The following is a 22261-nucleotide window of genomic DNA, read 5'->3' on the forward strand; positions in this document are numbered from 1 at the left end:
TACTACTTTTCTTGGAAATGAATAAATACCTGACTTAAGCTGATCAAAAAGAATTTCACCCAAATGTAAAAAAGGCATCTTCAGATCAATTGTCTTTGCAGAAAGGCAGACTCAGGATTAATGTTAAGAGGGAAAAAAGATATTGTAGATATATTTAAACCTCCTTTTTTGCTACTTGCAAATGTCTTTTATCTTTTTCTTGGTCCATTAAAACTAGATTTGAGATCTGCCTTGATTTAATGCAGTGTGGGTTGATATAAAGGACTTGGATTGCAGGGAAGAAATAACTCTATGAATTAAATATGTCTACGCTTCAATTTCTTTCTTTCCACATTTATTAAGTCTATAGTCTATCTCCAGGACTGTAGACATAATTGGGAGAAACTATAGAATTATAGACAGACTTGGAGTTTGAGGTCACACAGATTTGAATTTGAATCCCAGCTCTTATACTTTCTAATTATAAAGTATTCGATAAATCCCTTAACCCTTAGTTTCCTACCCTACAAAACAACAATAATAAAATCTACTTTAAAGGTATATTGTGGATACTGAATAAAATATTTTCCCTCTTCACATAGACCTTCTACAAAAAGTGTGCTAGTAATATTATTACATTGGCAGACGGAAGTTTGAGAGAGAAGAAAGAAAGAGAGAGAGTGTGTGTGTGTGTGTATGTGTGTTTTAATTAAGTTTTGGGGTTTGCATTTTAGAAAGTTCTTTTCATCACAGGCATAGCATCAGGTCTCTATCTTTCCTGATTTTCTTATAGGAAGCCTCTGGTAACTTAAATACTATATAATAAAACATGTTTTATTAGGATATCTTGACAATATCTTCAAGATTATCTGTGCTCAAGAAGAAACAACAGTTCCATAAATGTGATGCAAGGGTTAAAAGAGATTTATGAAAGCAGATTCTCATTGTGATTCTTCAAGATCCCTTGAAGATCTATCTTCAAAATGAATTTTTGAACAAGTGAGCTCTCTCTGGCTGAAGCCTGGTCTCAGGATCTCCTCTTATCTTCATCTGCATCTGCCATGTCCACCCTTGGGACACAGTATTCTCTTTTGGGGAATAATTTGCCAACCTCTATATTTGGCTATATACACTGGAGAAGTGGTACACAACCTCTATATTTGCCAACCTCTATATTTGGCTGTATACACTGGAGAAGTGGTACACAAAGCTCGTTCAAACATCTATTCACTTGATCAAAGAGTGAAATTATCCATCTCAGTATTAGTTGCTCTTTGTTGAGGGTTTACCATATGTTAGGCACTCAGCATATCCATCTCTTATTGGCCGTGTGGTCTCAAGCAGTCATTTGGGTTCTCAGAGCCTTAATTGCTTCATAGGATCACTGTAGGAATAACTGAGTTAACATGTGGGAAATACCTGACAGGCACATTTCCTTTCTCATCTTCCTCTGCATCACATTGCCTGAGGTTGGGTTAAAAAGTTTCACTGCAAGACAGTTCTGGAAAATCTAAAGAGCTTACATTAGTAGAAAGATTGAGACTTGAACAACAAAACCTGTATAGCTGCACTTCGGGGTTTATTTTATTAGGGAGGTAGACCTCAGTTTCTTCCACTTCTTATTTCAATGCGTCACACATTTTGGAGACAAGACCAGGAGACGCTTAGCCAGGGGTTGCTGTGTGTGACATTCAACAGGTTCTTGTTGACAAGGAGGTATGAGTGTGTGACATTCAATAGTTTCTTGTTGACAAGGAGGTATGAGTGTGTGACATTCAATAGGTTCTTGTTGACAAGGAAGTATGAGACCATGTGATTCCTCCATGTCCCAAAGTCCCAAACTGGGAAAATCCTTATTTCCAATAAATACTTCTTGCAAGACTATTTTCCCCCAGGCCTTCACCCTAAGAAATCTTTCTCTTCAATTAAATGACTGATGATTAAACTTAAAAAAAAATACATCCATGCTATCAACACGTATTTGTGCCAGGTATACAAAAATACGCACAAAAAATTTCAAGAAAGTTTTCCTCTCATGAGCTGATAAAGCTTCCGTCTTCTGCCTTGACTGGTGTGGCTCAGTGGGTTGGGCCTCATCCCACAAACTGAAAGGTCACTGGTTTTATGCCCAGTAAGGGCACATGTCTGGGTTGTGGGCCAGGTCCCTGGTTGGGGGTGTGCAAGATGCAACTGATCAATGTTTCTCTCACACATGGATGTTTCTCTCCATATGTTTCTCCCTACCCTCCCCTCTCTCTAAAAATAAATAAGTAAAAGTTTTTAGAAAAACGTCCATATTCTGCATTTTAGATGATCAATAAAGATGAAGATTCAATGAAGCAGTTGGGCAGAATGGTGATAAGGAGATATAGGTTATGGAAAGATAGATGTGGGTTGAATCTCAGCTTCACCTGTGACCTTGGATGGGTAATAGGACCCAAGTCTGTTCTTTTCTGACTTAAATTAAACTGTATTTACTGACATGCTGGGCGCAAAGTGCTTACTGCCACTACCCCCACTACCACTTTTCCTACAATTCCACACTTCTGCCACTCAAACTTGAACTACTACAACCTCTACCACTAGCTCTCCTACTTTCTCCATTTTTACATAATACACACACACATCTATGTTTGTGCATGGATATTCTTTTTTTAAAAAGGACTTTATTTATTTTTAGAGAGAGGAGGAGGGAGGGAGAAAGAGGGAAAGATACATCAATGTGCGGTTGCCTCTCACATGCCCCCTGTTGGGTACCTGGCCCACAACCCAGGCATGTGCCCTGACTGGGAATTGAACAAGCAACCCTTTGGTTTGCAGGCCATCACTCAATCCATTGAACCACATCAGCCAGGGCTGTACAAGGCCATTCTTATATATGATACACACTGACATATGATATACATTTATGTCTATGATGTGTATCACATCTATGTATATATGCATTTACATATATAGATATGTATGTGTGTATATACACACGTGTGTATAAGCCCAACTCTACCATCATATGTATAATAACCTTACCACTTCTACTAAGACTTCTACAACAACAACAAACAAGAGAGAGAAAACAATGCTACCAGTGTTGCTCAATCTGGGGCGCTAGGGTTTTTTTTTTTTTTTCAATTTATGAATTTATAACCCAATTCTTTCAATAAAGGGTCAAAAAACTATAATGATTGTGAAGGTTAATTTTATGTGTCAATTTGACTGGCCACAGGCATCAAGATTAAATATTATTTCTGGGTGTGTCTGTGAGGGTGTTTTTGGATGAGATCAGCATTTGAATCAGTGGTCCGCCTGAACAAAACAAATATGAAGGAAGAATTTGCTACTTTTTTTCTGCCTCACTGTTGAGTAGGACTGTCTCATCTTATCCTTTCTAACCCTGGGCTAGGATTTACATCATCAGCTCCCCTGGTTCTCAGGCCTTTGGTCTCAGGCTAAACTACAGCACCAGCTTTCCTGGGTCTCCAGCCTGCAGGCGACAGATCATGGGGCTCCTCAGCCTCCATAATCATGTGAGCCAATTGCTCATAATTAACAAATGTATATCATATACCTAAGGTATATTATACATAATCAAAGTTATATATGTGTGTATCTGTATTATATCTGTATGTGTGTATATATCCATGTATACATGTATATACACATGCATATATATCTCCTTCTCTGGAGAGCCTAGTACAATGACCATGTAAATACTATTAATCGGCTACCTAATCTTACAGAACATGGCCCCTCCCTGGCCTTTGTTAACTCTGAAGCTACATTGTCAAGTCACAGAGCTCATCCACAAGGAGGACATGTAAACAATAACAACAGCTAATAATACTGAGCACTTACTATGTGCCAGACACTTCCAATTACATGTGTCAATTCATTTGATACTCACTTGACCCTATGAAGTAAATACTGTCATTCGCTCCACGTTCAGATGAGAGGATGGAGACATAACACAAGGTCACAAAATGGTAAATAGCAAGGCAATGATCAGAAGCCAGGTATTTGACCCCAGAATTTAGTGTCTTAACCACTACGCTATATACCATATCACAAAATGGAAGCACCAGTTAAAGTCAAACACAGCATGAGCAGCTCCCGCTGCAATGGAGTTATCAAAGAAGGAGGTCGGAAGAGTACAAAGGAAAGAGGACCCCAGAGGACTGAAAAAACGACAACCAAAACCCTAATGAGGAAGATCACATGCACAGAAGTTGCAAAAGTAGAGAAGCTCTGAGATTCCTCATTTACAAACTCACACACTCTTATTCATTCTTTGAACAAACTACATTCATGTTACTGTTGTCTTCATTATTATGTTTCATCATCTCAGTAGCACTCTGAGGCATTTTACAGGTGAGGAAACTGAGGCTTGGAAATCTTCAGTAACTTGCCCAAGTCAGCACTCTTGTTAAGAAGCAGAGTGGGTCCGGGAACCAAGCCTTCTGATTCTTAGTTCATTGCTCTTTTCCTCTCAACCACAGGCCAAGCAAATAATATAAGAAAATACTATCACTAGAACCAAGGAGAAGCTGAGAAATGAAAATTATAACGTACAGGATGAAGGTGAAGGCCAAGAAGCTTAGAAGTGGATTTTGAATGATATTTTTCAAAACTTTGTTAGGCTGATCCAATAGTTTGACAGATCAAGTCTTCTATTAGCCATTTGAATGGGAAAAATGTGAAGGGGAAATCACTATACTTCTCTGTGCCTGATGTCATCACCTATAAAAAAAAGACCAGTAGTATTTAACCTGTATTTTGAAGTTAGGACAAAAATCAGTGAAACCATGTGAACTTAGAAAAGGCTCTAAAAGCATTTGGCTTCTACTAATGCAACCACTAAAACAGATTGTTAATAATTCAGTAGCAACATCCTTAGCATGAAACAAAATGACCTCAAGACCTCATTTTTATCATTAAGACCAACCTTTAAAATATCTGCATTTCAAATTTCAGGGCATATACTTTGAGGTGAACCACGTGATCTAACCCCATTTGCTTTACATCAGGTCTCACCTTAGATGAGGCCTTCAGGAAAGTCCTTCTCCTGCTACATTTTCCAAATAGCCCTCATCCCCACCTATTTCTTGATATTATTAATAGTTGTCATAATTTTAAAATTATTTAATTCCTTGTATTAGTTTAATTTTGTCTCTCCTTCTCGGGATCTTGTATGTCGCTCACTGCTGGGTCTCCCATGACTAACACAATACCTGGCACATCACTGGCTCCTGGCTGTCTGTATTCTCCTGTGAGTCACAGAAATACTATAAAATCCTAGACAGACAGGGAGATGATATCACATCATTCTTTTTCTCATTGAGCTCCTCCTCTGTACCAGGCACTTCTCTAGAATATTAAAGCAAATAATAGACAAGGCCCTTAAACTCAAGACTCTCATCATCTTGAATAATAGAGAAAATAAATAGAATAAACATTTTTGTTTACAGCATTAATAAATACTATCACTAGAACAAAGCAGGCTTCTATATGGAATAGACAGTAGCTTGGGAGAGGAAACGTGAGCTATAGTCATGGAGGCTGACATTTAAGCATTTATCTTTTCCTTATATTATTTGCTTATTTGTTTTTCTCCCTGGCAAACACATGTACTTCATGAGAGACTTTGCTTTGTTATCTATTGCATTACTAGCATTTAGGACAATGTCTGGTACAAACTTGGGACTCAATAAGTATTCATTGAATGAATGAACAAATAAATGTACAAATGAATGAATAAATAAATGAGTCCTGCATGATGAGGAGGAGCCATCAGGTAAAAACCTGGGAGAAGACCACTCTATGCACAGGAAAAAGCAAGTATTTCTACTTGGTTAGATCATGCTTGTTGTATTTGAGGTGAAGCCAAAATGCTGGTCAGTGGGCTAAAGAGTGGTGTCAAGGGAGAGAGTTAGGAGAGGAGTCAAGAGTGGAGAGTAAAGAGGAGTCAGAATATATAGGATCTTCTTGGTCCCGGTAAAGTGTGCAATTTTAAAATTTATTCTAAATGAAAAATAGAGGTCAAGAGCTCGGTGATTAGCTTAAATAAATTTTGAGTTCAAAGTGCATTGAGTCCACAGAAGAAGGGAAAGAGCACCATGACAGCTAAAATAATAATGACAAGCTTCTTGGCAGAGTGTCACTTGCTGGACACTAGCTAAGAAAAAGCAGAGGAAAGAGAGGATTTAATGTGAATCCATATTTTCACATGGCAGTAACTCTTACATGATATGAAAGAGCAAATAAAGAGCTCAGATCATCCTAATTATTCAGCTCTGTTTACTAGTAGAAAAATACAACATTGCATGTGCACATCGATGCAAAATATAAAGGTAATAGATAACATTCTTGGAATGTTTTCTATATTCATGTAAAAGTTCATGGAAAGAAATGTCATTCTATCTGTGCATTCTTCTCATCATCAATCTGTTTATCTGTCACTCCATAGGTCTATCACTTAGTCATTAAATAATTATTACTTGCATGTCAACTTTATGAGGAAACAAAGGTTAAAAAGATGGACAATCCCTTCTTTCATGGAGTTTATAGTCTAGTAGATATCTCCCTGAACCTTCATGTTGGAAAAATTCTGAGGCAGGATAGTATAGCTGAAAATCTCTATACACATACAGTCCTGAGTTCACATCCTGGGCAAGCTCTGTATTATCTTGTACTTCAGGGAAAGTTATGACATGTCTGAGCCCTTCATTTCTCATCTAAGAAAGGGAATATGAATTTTGCCCTCCCAAGATGGTCACGGGGCTCAGATGAGTCTTACAGATGTATAGGGTGGAGTACTGCCCCGCACATGGCCATACTCAGAGCTTAGCTTCCCTTCGGCCTTTCCTTATGCCTCTCTATGTACAAAAATAGGCTCCAAATATGCAACTTGTAACTCTCTGATTTGTTCTTACGCAAGACTTTTTTCCCCAGCTTATCATTAGAATACGACTAAAGAGAGAAGGCAAGGGTAGCTGCAAATGCTTGCGCACTTCAGCTCCACCCTGGCCAGCCTCCCACACACAGATCTTTCTGGAGACAGGAAAATGCAACCCTAAGGCAGGCCTTCAGAGAACACTCGCCAGGAAAATGTCCAGCCTCAATTTGTAGAGCAGGCCATGAGTCCATTATACTGTGCCCTCTTTTGTCATAGGAGAAGTTCCATGTGACTCCTCTGTAAGGTAGCTGGGAGTAGGTGGTGAGAGGCTGTGCTCTGGAGCCAGGCTGACTCAGCCAGTCCCTGATACCACTGATCCAGCTGCATCACCCTGAATGATGTAACTTGACCCCGTGGTCAGAGCGTCTGCTCACTTTATGGGGTAGTTGTAGCTGAAAGATTTAAAATAAGACAGTGGACCTAAATGTAGGGCACGAGACTTTGTCGATAGAAAGTTCTCAATAAACAACCTTTAAGTGATTTTTAAGAAAGGAATAATATTTGAAAACACAAAAGAAGAGAAAAACCCTAAGTAAATCTACAGCCCCTACCTTTGAAAGGCAGGTCAAACAGTGGCCTTGTTGTGTCCCTGAAGTCCAATTAAAAAGGGATAATAAGTTATTGAAGTGGCTTAGGCTGATGCCACATGAATGTTCTGGGTCTAAAACTTTAAAAGGTACAGGCTTAAAAAATTCCTCCTCTTCTTTTTTTCCCCAAAGCAATTCAGTTTAGCACACAGGGAGCTACGGGCCCACTTTCTCATCCTGGGCATCCTACCAGGAGCCTGCTTTGCTGTTGGTCAGTCAGAGCAGGTCCATACCAGTCACAATCACCTAAAACACAGCCATTCAGGAAAGAGCACTGTAGTTGCAAACAATCAAAAAACCAGCCTTTAGAGATTCTGATCTTACATGCACACACAAAGGCACAATAACATACTACTTTTGTTTTGTTAAGTAGAAATCAATCCCAAATAGCTTTCAGGAAGGGTCTGTCTTGTACTGAGCACTCTACATGGGTTCATATCAACAATGACAGAAACAGCAAATCACTTACAAGTTTCCCTAGATTCCTATCTTTCTTTCACATCTCACTCCCTAGAGCTGATCCAGCAATTGCTGGCTTTCCTCCCAAATAACTTGAATCCACTGATTTCTTTATCTCCATTTCTACCACCTTGAGCATGCCAAGTTATTCTACCTGTCTGTGACTCAGTTTTCTTATCTGTAAAATGGGATGATGTCAATCTACTTCTTAATTGTCATAAATGGAATCATACATGAACTTAGAACAGACACTACATAAGTGTTGATTGCTATTTTTAATGTTATTATCATTGTTTTGTTGTTGTTCCAGTGGTTCCCTAGGCTGTCCTTCCTCTTTTCACAGCTTACAATTCTCCTACGGCTTCCCAATGCATTTTGAACAAAATCCAAATTCATTCCATGACTCGCAGCCATTCCCCTAGTGCACTGTGTTTCAGCTCTGTTCCCCTCCTCTCCAGCTCCCTGAACATGGGGTGGGGGGTGTTCTGCCTTGAGAGTTGGCACCAGATGTGCCCTCTCCTGGAATGTTCTTTTCCTAGACCTTCCATGATTGGATCCTCTTAATTCAGGTCTCAACCCAAATGCTACCACCTCAGACAGATCTTTCTTGACCATCATATACTGCCTCTATTTCAATCCCCAGTTACTACCCTAATACTTAAAAATATTTTTTTCTTTATAGTACTTACTACTATTCAAATAAGGAGTAAAAATGTATTTTGTTTGGCCACAATGTCATTGTGTTATTATTATTTTATGTGAATGCCTTGGTAGGGCATTTATTCCTTACTTCCACAGCATCTCTCTTCCTGGCTCTCTCATAGAGGGCCTAGACAGTTCCACAATCTGTGTCCCTAGAAGGGAGGCATTGGTACTTCCCACTCAGCATGGGGTAGAAATACCAATACAAATATACAAATACAAACACGTGTTCCAAAGTAGTAGGTTGAAAGAGGTCATCCAGAAGATTCATAATAGGCTTAGATTATCTTTTAAAGACTATCATCAAAACAAAAACACAAAATTAAAAAGTTCAGGAGAGAAAGTGGTAGACTCCTGAGATCCACCCACGGACTGGCATCTGAGAAACACTGAACTGTCTGAATCTCTTCTGCTCCTGAAACAAACAGCCTCTCCCTTACTTAATGTCTAGTCTGAGATTTCCTGAGTCAGGACTAGGCGCTGACACTTCCTAATGGGAGAAAAGACATATTTATAGCTAATGAATATAATATTAGCCAACTCTGCTAAGTACTGATAGAGACCCAGTGTTGACAGCTGCCCTGGGACTAACTGCTTGGCTCACACACATAGGGGATGTGAATCAAGAGAGATGCCAGCCAGCTTGGTTTGCATGAAAAAGGGATAGCAAAGAATAATGTCCAAGGCGTCATTTCACTGTTGGGAACTAAGGAGATATTAATAACATTCCAGAGACAACAGAGATGGAGAAGCCAAGGGTTGAAGAAACAAAGACTCAGTGAGCACCTTCTATGTTTCCCATGACTTATATGATTTATACAATTTATCTCATTTAGTCTTCAATGAAGTAAATATTATTGTGTCCACTCTGAAGATATGTATGTTAAAGCTCTGAGGATGGGTTTGAACCTGACTCCATTATACAATGTGACTTTTCATATTTAATAGATAATATGAAGAAGTTCAGAAACAAAAACGGTTATTGCAAATGCACTGAGTTTCTAAAAAGGTGATTAAAATGTGTGTGTGTGTGTGTGTGTGTGTGTGTGTGTGTGTGTGCGCGCGCGCTTCATTGAAATACAGCCAAAACATGAAGACTCCTGTCTTGGGACCAGAGGGGAGCGGGGAGGAAAATAAGGGAAGAAAGAAGGGAAAGAGCCTAATTAAAGAACAAGTATAAAGGACCCATGGATGTGGACAACAGGGTGGGGATTGACTATGCAGGGGGCGGGACATGGGAGAGCAGCAGGGGAAAATTGGGACAACTGTAGCAGAACAACAATAGGACTTTCAGCCAAGATTGAGGCATAGGTAGATACACTTTGCCTCCTTGTACAACCAAAAGAAGGACAACAAATTTAAAAACAAAAAATAATCAGAACTGCCAGAAAATCGAACTACATGGAAATCTGACAACCAAGGAGCTAAAGAAGAAACATCTATCCAGACTGGTAGGAGGGGTGGAGATGGGCAGTTGGGGTGGAGAAGATGCCAGGCAAAGCAACAGCTGGAGGACCAGGTGGTCCCACATTTGTGTGTGGATAAACCGGAGGAACAGCTGGGGAGCAAGATAGACCGTGCAATCCAGGGTTCCAGTGCAGGGGGGAAAAAGCCTCAAAATCTCTGAAGGGGGTTGTGGCAGCAGGAGAAACTCCCAGCCTCACCGGAGAGTTTGTTGGGCCCTAGAAATGTACACAAACACCCCTATCTGGGAATCAGCACCAGAAGGGCCCAATTTGCTTGTGGGTAGCAGGGGAAGTGACAGAAAGCCAGCGGAGAGCCAAGCAAGCACTATTGTTCCCTCTCAGCCCCCTCCCCAACAGAGTCACAACTCAGGACGTGGGTTGCTGCACCCTGGTGAATACCTAAGGCTCCACCCCTTCCAAAGTAACAGGAGCATGTAGACAAAGAAATATGGCCCAAAAGAAAGAACAGATCAAAGCTCCAAAAATAGAACTAAATGATGAACAGATAGCCAACCTATCAGATGTGCAGTTCAAAACACTGGTAATCAGGATGCTCACAGAAAACGTTGAGTATGGTTGCAAAATGGAAGAAAAAGTGAAGGCTACACAAAGTGAAATAAAGAAAAATATACAGAGAACCAACAGTAAAGGGAAGGAAACTGGGACTCAAATCAATGATTTGGAGCAGAGGGAAGAGATAAACATTCAACCAGAACAGAAGGAAGAAACAAGAATTCAAAAAAATAAAGGGAGGCTTAGGAACCTCTAGGACAACTTTAAACATTCCAACATCCGAATCATAGGGGTGCCAGAAGGAGAAGAGGAAGAGCAAGAAATTGAAAACTTATTTGAAAAAATAATGGAGAACTTCCCCAATCTGGCCAAGGAAAGAGACTTCCAGGAAGTCCAGGAAGCTCAGAGAGTCCCAAAGAAGTTGGACCCGAGAAAGCACACACCAAGGCACATCATAATTAAATTACCCAAGATTAAAGATAAGGAGAGAATCTTAAAAGCAGCAAGAGAAAAAGACACAGTTACCTACAAAGGAGTTCCCATAAGACTATCAGCTGATTTCTCCAAAGAAACCTTACAGGCAAGAAGGGGCTGGAAAGAAGTATTCAAAGTCATGAAAGGCAAGGACCTACAACCAAGATTACTCTATCCAGCAAAGCTATCATTTAAAATGGAAGGGCAGACAAAGTGCTTCCTAGATAAGGTAAAGCTAAAGGAGTTCATCATCACCAAGCCCTTATTATATGAAACGTTAAAGGGACTTATCTAAGAAAAAGAAGATCAAAACTATGAACTGTAAAAGAGAGGGGAAGGGAATGGGGGAAAAGGTACAGGGAAAAAGCAGCATAAATACTAGGTACAAAATAGGCAGGGGGAGGTTAAGAATAGTTTAGGAAATGGAGAAGCCAAAGAACTTAAATGTACAACCCATGGACATGAACTAAGGGTGAGGAGGAATGCTGGGGGGTGAGGTGGTGCAGGGTGGAGGGAAATAAAGGGGAGAGAAAAATGGGACAACTGTAATAGTATAATCAATAAAATATATATTAATAAATAAATAAGACCAAAAAAAAGAATAACAATTACAAAGATGTGTTTTAGTTCAAAGAAGAATATAGTCCTTAGATGTTTTAAGAATTGTCATGTAAAGAAGGGTAAAGATAGTGTTCATTGTACCAATGAGTTGATCTTGGCCAGGCGGTTGTGAGCCTGAGGTAGGAAGGCGATCTTTTCTTTTTCCCAGCTCAGCTTGAAGGAGTTTTGAATAAACAAACAAATGTGTGTGTGCATATGTGTGTGAGTACATGTAAAGTATTTTTCCCTCCTTTATACACTGCTGTATCCTCAATGTACAATATATAAGGATTTGAAATATAGTAGATGTTCAATAAATATGTGTTAAATGAAAAAAAATCTGCCCTAACAAATAAAAACACTGAACTCTCCAGGTAATGAGCTCCCTATCAGAGGATTTTTAAAGAGACTAAGGTTCTGAGCCTGAATTCTTGCCTTTGGTGGAAGGTTATATAAATTCTAAGTGAGGTTTATTGAACACTCTATATGTTAGGTGCTACACTAAACCCTTTGCAATCATGATTTCATCTAATCTTCATCACAACTGTATGAGTTAAGTATTCCCAACATCCCATTTTACATATGTAGAAACTGAGGTTTGTAGAAGTTAAGTCATTTGTCCAAGGTTACAGAGATATTAAGTGGTAAGGCATGAATTAGAAATCCAGGTTTCTGTTAACATTATGCTGTACGGCTTGGCTACATCAGATAGTTGTTGGGTCCCCTCCCAGCAATGAGACCCTGCCTACCCAATTCCTAACACAATGTCTGTATTGAAGATTAATACCATAAATGTGGAAATGTTCTTCCCAAACAAGCACCAGTTTCCATGGAAGTTGTATCCAAGGTTGCTCAGCATTATGGCATTTACTAGTTCAAACCAATTTCTTTTTTTTAAAGGAAGAACATGACAACAATTTATTTTGGACTATAGGACTAACATAGAAACAACTGGACATTTTTTGCATAACTAATTGCCAATGAATTTGGAAAGCTGGGTAATAATGGAAGATTTTTAGCAAAATATACTTTAGGAACAGCAATGTTTTGTCCAATCTCCAGCAGAGAGAGAAAATTTAAAGGAAACACTATCCATAGAAAGGTAGAAATTCATAGATGATTCTCACACATTTAAAAGCATTGAAATCACATGGTTAAATTTGTTGATTTTACAACTGCTTATTTATCAGTTATGGCAATGTTACTTCCTCAGTTCAAGAGCAATGAACATTTGCCAGTGATATAGAGTGGAGGGAAGGGGAGTTCCCCAAATGAAGAGTCAAGTATCTGATCCCTCTCCATGGCCAAAGCAGAGGGAGTCATGGGTGGCCAAAATATGTTGTTACCTGGGCTCAAATAATGAAATAGATGAGGGCCCAGAAATCTGACAAGAAGGAGCAACATGCTTGCCTCTACCCTGCCCTGCACCCCTTTCACAAAGATGAGTAAGGATGGGGCCAATGTCTGCGGATTCCAGCAGGGGACCAGCAGCCTTATGCTCCCTGCAAGTAGAGGATATGCAGGGTCACAGACATTTATGGAGTTCAAACTAATTTCTTATCATTGACAAAATGGAGTTCAAATTCCTTAGTATGGCACTCACTGCACATTAGGATCCAAAAACTCACCTCTTATTTTCCCATATTAGAATATTTTTGTCTCTTCACATACTCCTCTTTATTACTACTGCCTTGCTTTCAATCATGTTCTAGCTCTATAGTAAATATGCATTGGTTCATCCACTTGTCAATCCATTCATCCATCTATCCATCCTTTTATCCATTCCTCTGTCTATCATTCCATTCACTAACCAACTATAAGTTAACAATGTGGTTACTTCCAAGAACGATACCTTGTCCTCACCTGTCTTACAGTCTCAAATAAGGGAACAACAACAACAAAAAACCTATCTAATTCCAATCCACCAAACAGGATACACCTCAAGTTCTTTCTTCCTCCATGAAGCTGCCCCTAGGAATCCTGGTCCCTTTTCATCTCTTCTGTCTTTCACTCTCACAGCACTATGGTCGTGTCATAACTGAGGTAAAATGAATCTCATTTCAGATGAGAGTAGATTCAGTTCTATCCTCAGTACGAAAGAACAGTACAGTCAAATTGCCCTTGTAAATCCCTCAGGAACAAGGTGTCACATTAGAGACTACGATTTCCCAGTACTTGCCCATCACAGCAAGTTTGTGCCCAAGGTTGAAATGGATTGCTGTTTCTCTGATGAAAGTGAGAGAGAAGTCAGCTTAGTTTAGAGCCAAGTGGCAGGAAAAATGCATGTCTACCTAAACACTGCGATCATGGTACACTCAGTCACACTAAGATGCTCACACTATGCGAGGCACGAGGGAACCATGACTGACTCAAGGTTCATGAGAATGCCATTGTCCCCTCACACTGTCTCACTGGGGATGATGTTCATCCAGTAAATAATGCAAACCATTGTTTTTCTTTATCCAAATGCATGCACATAGAATGCATTTCTACTGACCTACTTGTGCTGTCATGTAACAGTAACCACTAACCAAGCATTCCTGGAGCACATGAATCACGTAGTCGGCTCCTTGTTAAATACAACTGTCTTACCTATTCCTTGGGGTACAAGATCCTCCACGAGTTGGTTCCTGTCTACCTCGACAATCTCGTTTCTTTCCAATCCTTACAACACTTTCTATACTCTAACTCCACTGAACTATTGTATTTCTAGTTTCCAACATAAGGTGTGTTACTTTATACTTCCTGCCTCTGCCTATGGTACCTCTTCCCATGTTATCCAGCAGATGTTGACTCTCAATATTCATGTCAAATATTTCCTCTTCAGTGCTAGATTGATTGGATTGATGCTTCTATTCTTCACCCCTTCCTAGAACCCTGCATTTTGTTATGTAAAGTTTCAGTGCCTGGGATCCTACTGTGACTCAGGGTTAGGCATGTGACTTGCTTTGACCAATAGGATGCTAGCAAATGTGGTATAGCAGAGGCTTGGAAAATGTTTGTGCAGCTGGGCTTGTCTGCTGCCACTGCTGGGAGAACATCCCTGAGTTAGTTGGCTGGAGGGTAAGACAGATGGTGCCAAGGCAGGTTGCACCAGCCGCCCCAGCCAAGGCAATCCTAGATCAGCCAGAGGCAAGCTCACTCCAGGCGGAGGAGCAACCCCAGTCAACTTGCAACTAGTACACAGTAAGTTCTGGAGAGCTAATGCACAATGTAGTGATTAGAGTGAAAAAATACATACTTATTATAAACTTCAAAGTTGCTAAGAAACTAGATCTTAACTCTTTTCAACACACAAAAAAGAAATAATTATGTGACGTGATGAAGGTGTTAGCTAGGTTGCTGTAGTAATCATATTGCAAAATATAAATGTATCAATTCGACAGGTTGTGCACCTCAAACTTACACAATGTTATATGTCAATTATATCACAGTAAAAAATGGTGTGGGCATAACTGAGTGAGAACCACAGCTCTGCAAATGGCAGACTTTCTGAGCCCTCATGTCTTTAGCTACAAAATAAAGACAGTGGCAGCAACTTCACTGACTTCTTACGAAGATGAAATGAGAAAATCTGTATCAAGTAGCGAGTTCAATGCGTGACACACATCACAGGGTTCAACAGGGCCTGGCTGAGTGAATTAATGAACTGATGCTTACATGGTAAAATTCTCAGAACAAGTGCACCAAAAATAGAAGGTCCTCTGTCTATTGTTAGGAGCATTACCAGTTCCTAACATCATGCCAGCTGCCCTCAACATTCTGTAGCCTCTAATTCAATTTATTAAGATGGAAGCTGATGTTTCAATTTACTGAACCCAACTGTACAATAAATAAAAGTACCTCAGAGGACCATCTTTGCAACTTAATGTCAGCATGGCTGTTAGATGAGGTTTATTTAACCTCTCATCTAAAACAAGAGTTGCAGTTTGTAGCTTATAAATCTGTTCGTCCCACAACCCTTTGAAGAAATACCAGCCCCTGGCCTGTGCTTGCTGCCAGCTCTTGGGTAGGCTCAGTGGCCTTGTTGGCAGGTTATCTTCCTATACAATTTAAAAACAAGTACTCACCTCTCTGGAGGCAGGTAGCCCTTCTCCTCAGCTGCTGCGAAAGCAAAAGAGAAAGTGAAAAAGAGATGTTAGCGGCAGCCTTATTAAAGCAAATATGTTTCATTATGTTTGTGCAGTGATCTGACCCCAGAGACAAAATATGGGTTGGCAATTCACCTGTGCGTCAAGCCTCCCCTTCCCCGGCACCCACGGGGTCATCTGTCCTGCACTGCAGCCTCCACCCACACTTTATGGTGCTTAATTAGGAGTACAATCTCCTGTACTCGACCTTGACCTCTGGGAATACCAGAACGTCTGTTGGGTTTCTCACTTAGTCTCTTCTCTCTATTTCAGGGCCTGGCAAAGGGAGTGCAGCTACTCAACGCATGCTTGAAATAATACTATTGCATTTACTGAGCACTTACTCATGTGCCAGTAACTTTTAGGTCTTTCCATGCCTCATCTCATTTGTTTACCCTCTCAACAGTCCTAGGAGATGAGTGTTATTATCATCCCCATTTACAGGCAAGGACAATGAGGCTCCATGAGTAATATGCCCAAACTTAAATAGCTAGTAAGTGGGGAAGCTGGGACTTACAAAGCCCATTTTATAACAAAACACTTAGTATTTTGTTCTATGTTCTCTGACAAACTTCTTCCTTTTCAGAGAGATGGTTTGAGACCTAAATTATTCAATGTTTATAAAAATCATACTTAGCCTTCTCTGATATGGAGGCGGCCATAGCCTGAAAGTATAGTTCTAAGGAAATTTTACTGTAGGATAAGATGTCAGATGACTTAGAGCAGTGGTTCTCAAAGTGTAGTCCCTGGGCCAGCAGCATCAACATCCCCAGACAACTTATTAAAGAGGCAAATGCTCAGGCCTCTAACCCAGGCCTAATGAATCAGAAACTCTGGGATTGGGGCCCAACAATGTGTTTTAATAGGTCTTCTAGGTGATTCTGATGCACTCTCAAGTTCAAGAACCACTGAGTTTAAGAAATGCAACCACGAGGTTGTCCAAGGCCGTCAAATGAGCAATGAGCTTGAGGTAGCTCTCTTAGTGGACCACCTGCTGACACTCATGGTCACAGTGAAACAAATGTTCTCCCAGCAGTCCACACGGCCCCAGAGTGTATGTTTACCTCATGTTTCATTACAGCAAACAGAAGCAAAGGTGTTTAAAATGTCAACAGGATTGAACTGCGGTGGGGTGTAGAGTGCATAAGTGCTCCTTTGTGTAGCAGAGGAAGACACATAACAGCACAGAGAAATGGCTCCTAAGGATGCTTCCAGTCCCAGAAAGGGCCAGTGGGGGCAGGGATGGGAGTCCTTCATGAATTATTGAAGGCAGATCACAGAGGCCTGAGGGGCCCCCGTCATGATTGCAGGTCAAGTTCACACTGACTGCCTCCCTTTTCACTCCCTCCCCCACCCCTACTGCACAGGTTGTGTTGACAACACGGGCTTTGTAAGAAACACAAAGGCTCTCTGCCTCCCTGCCCTGCTCCTTTTCGTTTTCTTCCTCTTGGATGGATTCCCAGTGATCAAATGCAATGCTCTCAGGGGAAGCAGGCTGGCTCAGGAGCGATAAGGGGCCAATTCCCGCAGATTTGTCATTTCACGGGCAAGCTGCCATGGCTTCTATGTGAGAACAAGCAGTGATGGATGTCCAGCCCCATGGAAAAGCAGTTCAGCATTGTCACCTGGGAGCTCATGCGGAGAGGGAGGTGACTGGGGGGAAACCTTACCAGAGCCAGCCGAGACTCCCCCAGCTGGCTGTGCGTGTATGCATGTGTTGGGGGGCGGCGGGGTGCTGGCGTGCATTTCCTCACCTCCCTCGTGGATCTTGGGAACAGCAGCTGTCTGCCTCTGGAAAGCCTGGAGGTTCACCGCTGGAGGCTTTGGTGGCTTTGTGGGAGGAGGACCCAGGGACTCCACAGAAGGCAGCGGCTTTGTTTTGGGAAGTTGGTGCTGCTTGACATCCAGCGGTTTTTCTGAGCACAAATAGTCCAAAATGTAGGTTATTTATTGTTTCCAGTTCATGGTTTGTTGGGTGAAACTGGCTAGTTTCCTTGTCTCATTCTCACTCCCCTCCAGTGTATTCTCCACCTAGTAGCCAGTGTGTCCAGATCAACACACAAGCCTTGTCTTGTCACCATCCTAGAAGGTGAAGTCCAGTTTCTTCAGCCTGACATTTGTTCACTCCCTCCTTTGGCATTTGAACAGCGCACCACAGGGCCCCGACCAACATTGCCAGATTATTTCCTTACTGGACTTTAGTCTCCTACTTCCCTGACCTGCAGCCCACACATCTTTCACGCACACCACTGGCTTCTCGGTTCTCTACATTTGACTTTAAAAGCCTTAAAAAGCTCTTTTATATCCAAGATTTTTGTTCATGTCCATTCCTGGTTCTAAGATGCTGTTCCCTTACTTCTCTTTTGCCAAACTTCAACTCTTTCTTTAGGCCCTGCTCCAATGACACCTCCTCTAGGAAGCCTTTCTTGATTTCTATCGGAAATCAAGATCAGAGTCAGTAACTCTGTTTGGTATCCCCATAGCACGTTGTTAACTCATCTCCAGTGGTATTGTAGCATTTTAGAGCAGCTGGTCTAACTCCTCAGTGAATGTAGGTTCCTGCAGGGACTAGGCCATGTTGACCTTTTCCTGACACCAAGTACAGGGCCTGATTCAGAGGAAATGGACAATATAGCTTCCCTGAAAGGATTCTTCGGGTCCTTATGACAGGCAAATAACAAGGGTGCTTTAAAGAAGAGTGAGCATTAATCTCTAATTTCTGGGACTCACAGCCTAGGACAGGCTTCAAGGCTGACTCTGGTGCCCAGGTATCTATGGATTTTGTGTCCTGAAATTTTTCAGAATAGTCCCAGTTTTGTATATTTTTATCCTTCTGCACTAAAAAACCAAACTCCAACATAAATTCCAACATTATATATGGAAAACATATCTGCTGCTTCTAACAGAGCACAAAATCTTATATCATCCAAGTGCTTTGATTTTTGGTTTACATAACAAGGTGGTTGATTACATGGTAAAACTAAAGGAGTTGGCTTGTGTTTCCCCAAAACACCAGTGTGACTTTGTCTGAGCCCTGCTGTCCTGTGCTAGTGGGGAGGGGGCTGCCTTCTTGCCCTCCCTGCAGGGCCAACATTCCTCTCTTCATTGGCTGTAATTATAAGTCCCAATGTCAGTAATTTCAGTCTGTATCAAATTAAGGAGAAGACACAGTGAAAACAAATGGTCACTTACTCATTGGGCCCCTAATTTTTACCAGGCACTGCGTCCAGTTGTTTACATGAGTTATTTAATCCTTGTAATAATTCCACAGGGCAGGTAATCCATCCATCCTTCCTTCTTTCCTCCCACTTACCCTTCCTCCCATTCATCCCCTCTTCCTTCCTATCTCTTCGTCAATAACTGTTTATCCACTATATTCCTAGTATGGTTCTAGGGACTGGGGATGGAGGCCTTCCCTCAGGGATTTTCATTCTAATAGGACAAGACTGATGATAAACATGTAAACAAATAAACAAGATAATTACAGAGATCTATTAGTTCTCTAAAGGAAAGTAGAACAGGATGGAATAAAAGAGTGCAAACTATTGGTGGTGAGCTAGTGGCCTTTAGCTAGAGAGGCTAGCAAAGATTTATCTGGGAAGGTGTCCTTGGTGGGTCACTGTGCCTGCTAGGAGGAGGGTAGGCTGTAAGAGGGCAAGAGTGTGGAAGCAGAAAGACCAGTAGGGCCACTGCAGTGGTCCAGGTGAGAGACGACTGTAGTGTGGACATGGGCAGAGGGCAGAAGTGGACAGAGTGGAGGAACACAGAACATAGTTTCATAGTAGAACCAAAAGCTTGCTGATGGATTGGAAGCAAAGAAAGCCAGGGAGAGAGGAATAGAGCTCGACTCCTAGGTTTTGGGTGTGAGCAATGAGGAGGACCCTCATGTCATTTACCAAAACAGTGAAGATTGGTGATAAGTTTGATTTCTAAGAGAGCAGACCAGGTTCTGTAAGTTAAGCAGATTGCCCACATTCATGTATCTGGTAAGAAGCAGAACTAAGATTCAAATCAAAGTTTGCCCAGACTGTCTCTCAGTTTAATTCCAGGAGATTAATCAGTTTGCCCAAACCTGAAATTACAATTTAGCTGGTGGTCCTAGAATACCTGTGCTGTAGTTTAGAGCAAACATTCCTGAGGTCACATATGTGACCTTCTCAAGTCAACAAGCTTGAACTTAGAAAAACACAGTGAGCTCTCCCCCCACACCTGTTGGGATTAGATTTCTCACCTAGTGGCCAGCTGGCTAGCTCCCTCTCATAGACAGGCTGGCAGGTGCTCCCTGCTGGGCTCCTCTCAGGATGGGACTTCACTAGGTTCTTCCTTCCATGAGGAGAAAGTTGAAAAGTGGGATCTTCTGAGGCAACGCATGATTTTTGGGGGGCCATCAAGTGCCCTTGGAAAGGAAGAGTCTGGGACCCGTTTATCTGAAGCTTTTCCCTGGGCCCCTTTGGAGTAGAAAGCCCTGTGCTTTCCTGATCTTCCAGATGGAAAGCCCTGTCTCCACAATCGGCAAGGAGAAAGGCTGATGACATTTCACTGTTCTGAGACGAAACCTTCTCCCATTTCCAGAGCTTGTTTCGGAAGCTACTGGTCACCGCCAAGTTCTTCTTACTGGTTATCTTAGGGTTTATCTGATTCATGTATAAAAGCAGAGAAGTCTCCTGTGAATTCGCTGCAGAATGAATAGACCTTCCTGGAGGTCCTGAGGAATCAAAATATTTCCAAATCTCACTTTTCTGTGCCAGCTTCATTTTCTGGGGTTTGAGAGGCTGGGGTTCACCCCTGGAACAATCTGATGGCGGCCGATGGTGGTTGGACGAGAGTAGTTTCCCGTTGGCCCGAGTCATCGTTGGCTGTGCGCTGCCCATGTCCCCCTTTTGAGAAACACCTTCTGGGAACTTAATAGGTCCTGGAAGAGATGGCACATCAAGCTTTTGAAATTTAGCTTGGAGTTCTTTGAAGTTTCTTAATCTTTCCTAAAGCATAAAGGAAAATAGAAAGTGTTATTATTTTCAGCAAAAAACAGTATGATTAGCTGACTTCACTACGCATGCCAAGGGGCTCTACGTGCCAGCGCAACGCCGTTGCTGAGCATCCCTGAGCAAGACAGCCAGTAACGCTGCCGTCTTCGTGAGATGGAATGAAAACAATTGTATCTTCTTTGACAACACTTCAGATATATATATAAAATTTCTTCACAACATATAAAAAACACCTATAAAGGAGGTAGTATTAACAATTGTTGATAAATCTCAACACAATTTTTTGATGGCTCCCTCCTGCCTATATGAACATGTTCTAAACCCCTTTGTATAGCCTTCAAGGTGGAATTATGATTTCTACATGATGAACTTTACAAGGTAGGGAATTCATGATCTCCAGCCACAGCTCAACAATTACCCTTAACTGAACAGGGTTACTTACGAGCTTGCCAAGAAGCTTGTACTCTCCACCACCCTGACCTTGCTTGCGTTTTTGGGTGCTCTTGCTTCACAAAATGCACCCCCCACCTACTTCAACTGCTTTCTGGCAACTTCAATGCTCACCTTCCCCATTCCCCGGGATGACAGGTAGAGCTGAGTTCTCCCCTGTCTCCTTGGTGCTTGCATGGCTCTTTCTAACTTGGCTGTTGAACTTAACACTGTTAAGCTGGAGAAAAGAGCAAACTGGAACTAGACAAGTCTGTGTTCCAGTTCTGATGCTGCTCTTTATCACCAAGGCAAATACTTTGGGAAATTTGGTATTAGCAGTGTAGTCTCATTTTAAAAATAAATTGCCAAGTGGTAGAAGGATGAGGGTTGCCCTATGTTAAGTGCCCATCCCTTTACATGATAAATAAAAGATATTTGTAAGAGGCTAGATGATCCTCTTTGTGTTTTTGACTCCCCTTGGAAGACTGTGTTCTTCCTTCTAAATTCAGTTCAAATTTAGTATATGAAAATGGTGGCAGTAATAGCAAGCCAATGGCTGGGGCAGAGGGAGGGGCGTGCCCAGGACTGCCCAGTGAATCGGTGGGCTAAGTGTGTAGGGTTAGGCCTGCCTCCTGCTTGGTGCGTGTCCCACTGCCCCTCTCCCCCTTTCTTTCACTAGATCTAGTTTATTTTTCTAAGTTCATTTTGTCATCTTTTGTCTTCATAGGAGGACATGTGGAAGGACAATTAATGGAGTCATTTCAAAAGTAAGGGCCCCCATCTTCTCCTGATCACTTCAAAGTCTTTATTGTGTGTATATAATCTCCCTGCCAGTGACTTGTGATTCTGCTGGCCAGTGAATGTTGGGTGACCTTTTTGTACTGTGCTTACAGTTGACTCACGCCTGCTCTCTGAAGATTTAGGAAGGGAAGGAAATTGAAGAAGAAACATAAAGCAGGTGTCGCTATGTGGTAGACACCAGCACTGA

At 41.5% G+C, this 22261-nt stretch overlaps 1 protein-coding gene across 1 annotated transcript in view; it reads right to left on the reverse strand.

Annotated features, from left to right (window-relative positions):
- Positions 1 to 20847, reverse strand: part of FYB2 (FYN binding protein 2) — a 67679-nt gene extending 46832 nt beyond the window's left edge. Inside the window, 4 exon segments of the mRNA XM_054573736.1 lie at positions 2539 to 2543; positions 15796 to 15833; positions 17614 to 17775; positions 20091 to 20847. Of these exon segments, the coding sequence (XP_054429711.1) occupies positions 2539 to 2543; positions 15796 to 15833; positions 17614 to 17775; positions 20091 to 20847 (962 nt within the window).
- Between the last annotated feature and the right edge of the window lie 1414 nt (positions 20848 to 22261).

Source organism: Pteronotus mesoamericanus, unplaced genomic scaffold (assembly GCF_021234165.1).
Source record: "Pteronotus mesoamericanus isolate MK-2021 breed Mesoamerican mustached bat unplaced genomic scaffold, CSHL_Meso_final contig_105, whole genome shotgun sequence".
NCBI classification, from domain to species: Eukaryota; Metazoa; Chordata; class Mammalia; order Chiroptera; family Mormoopidae; genus Pteronotus; species Pteronotus mesoamericanus.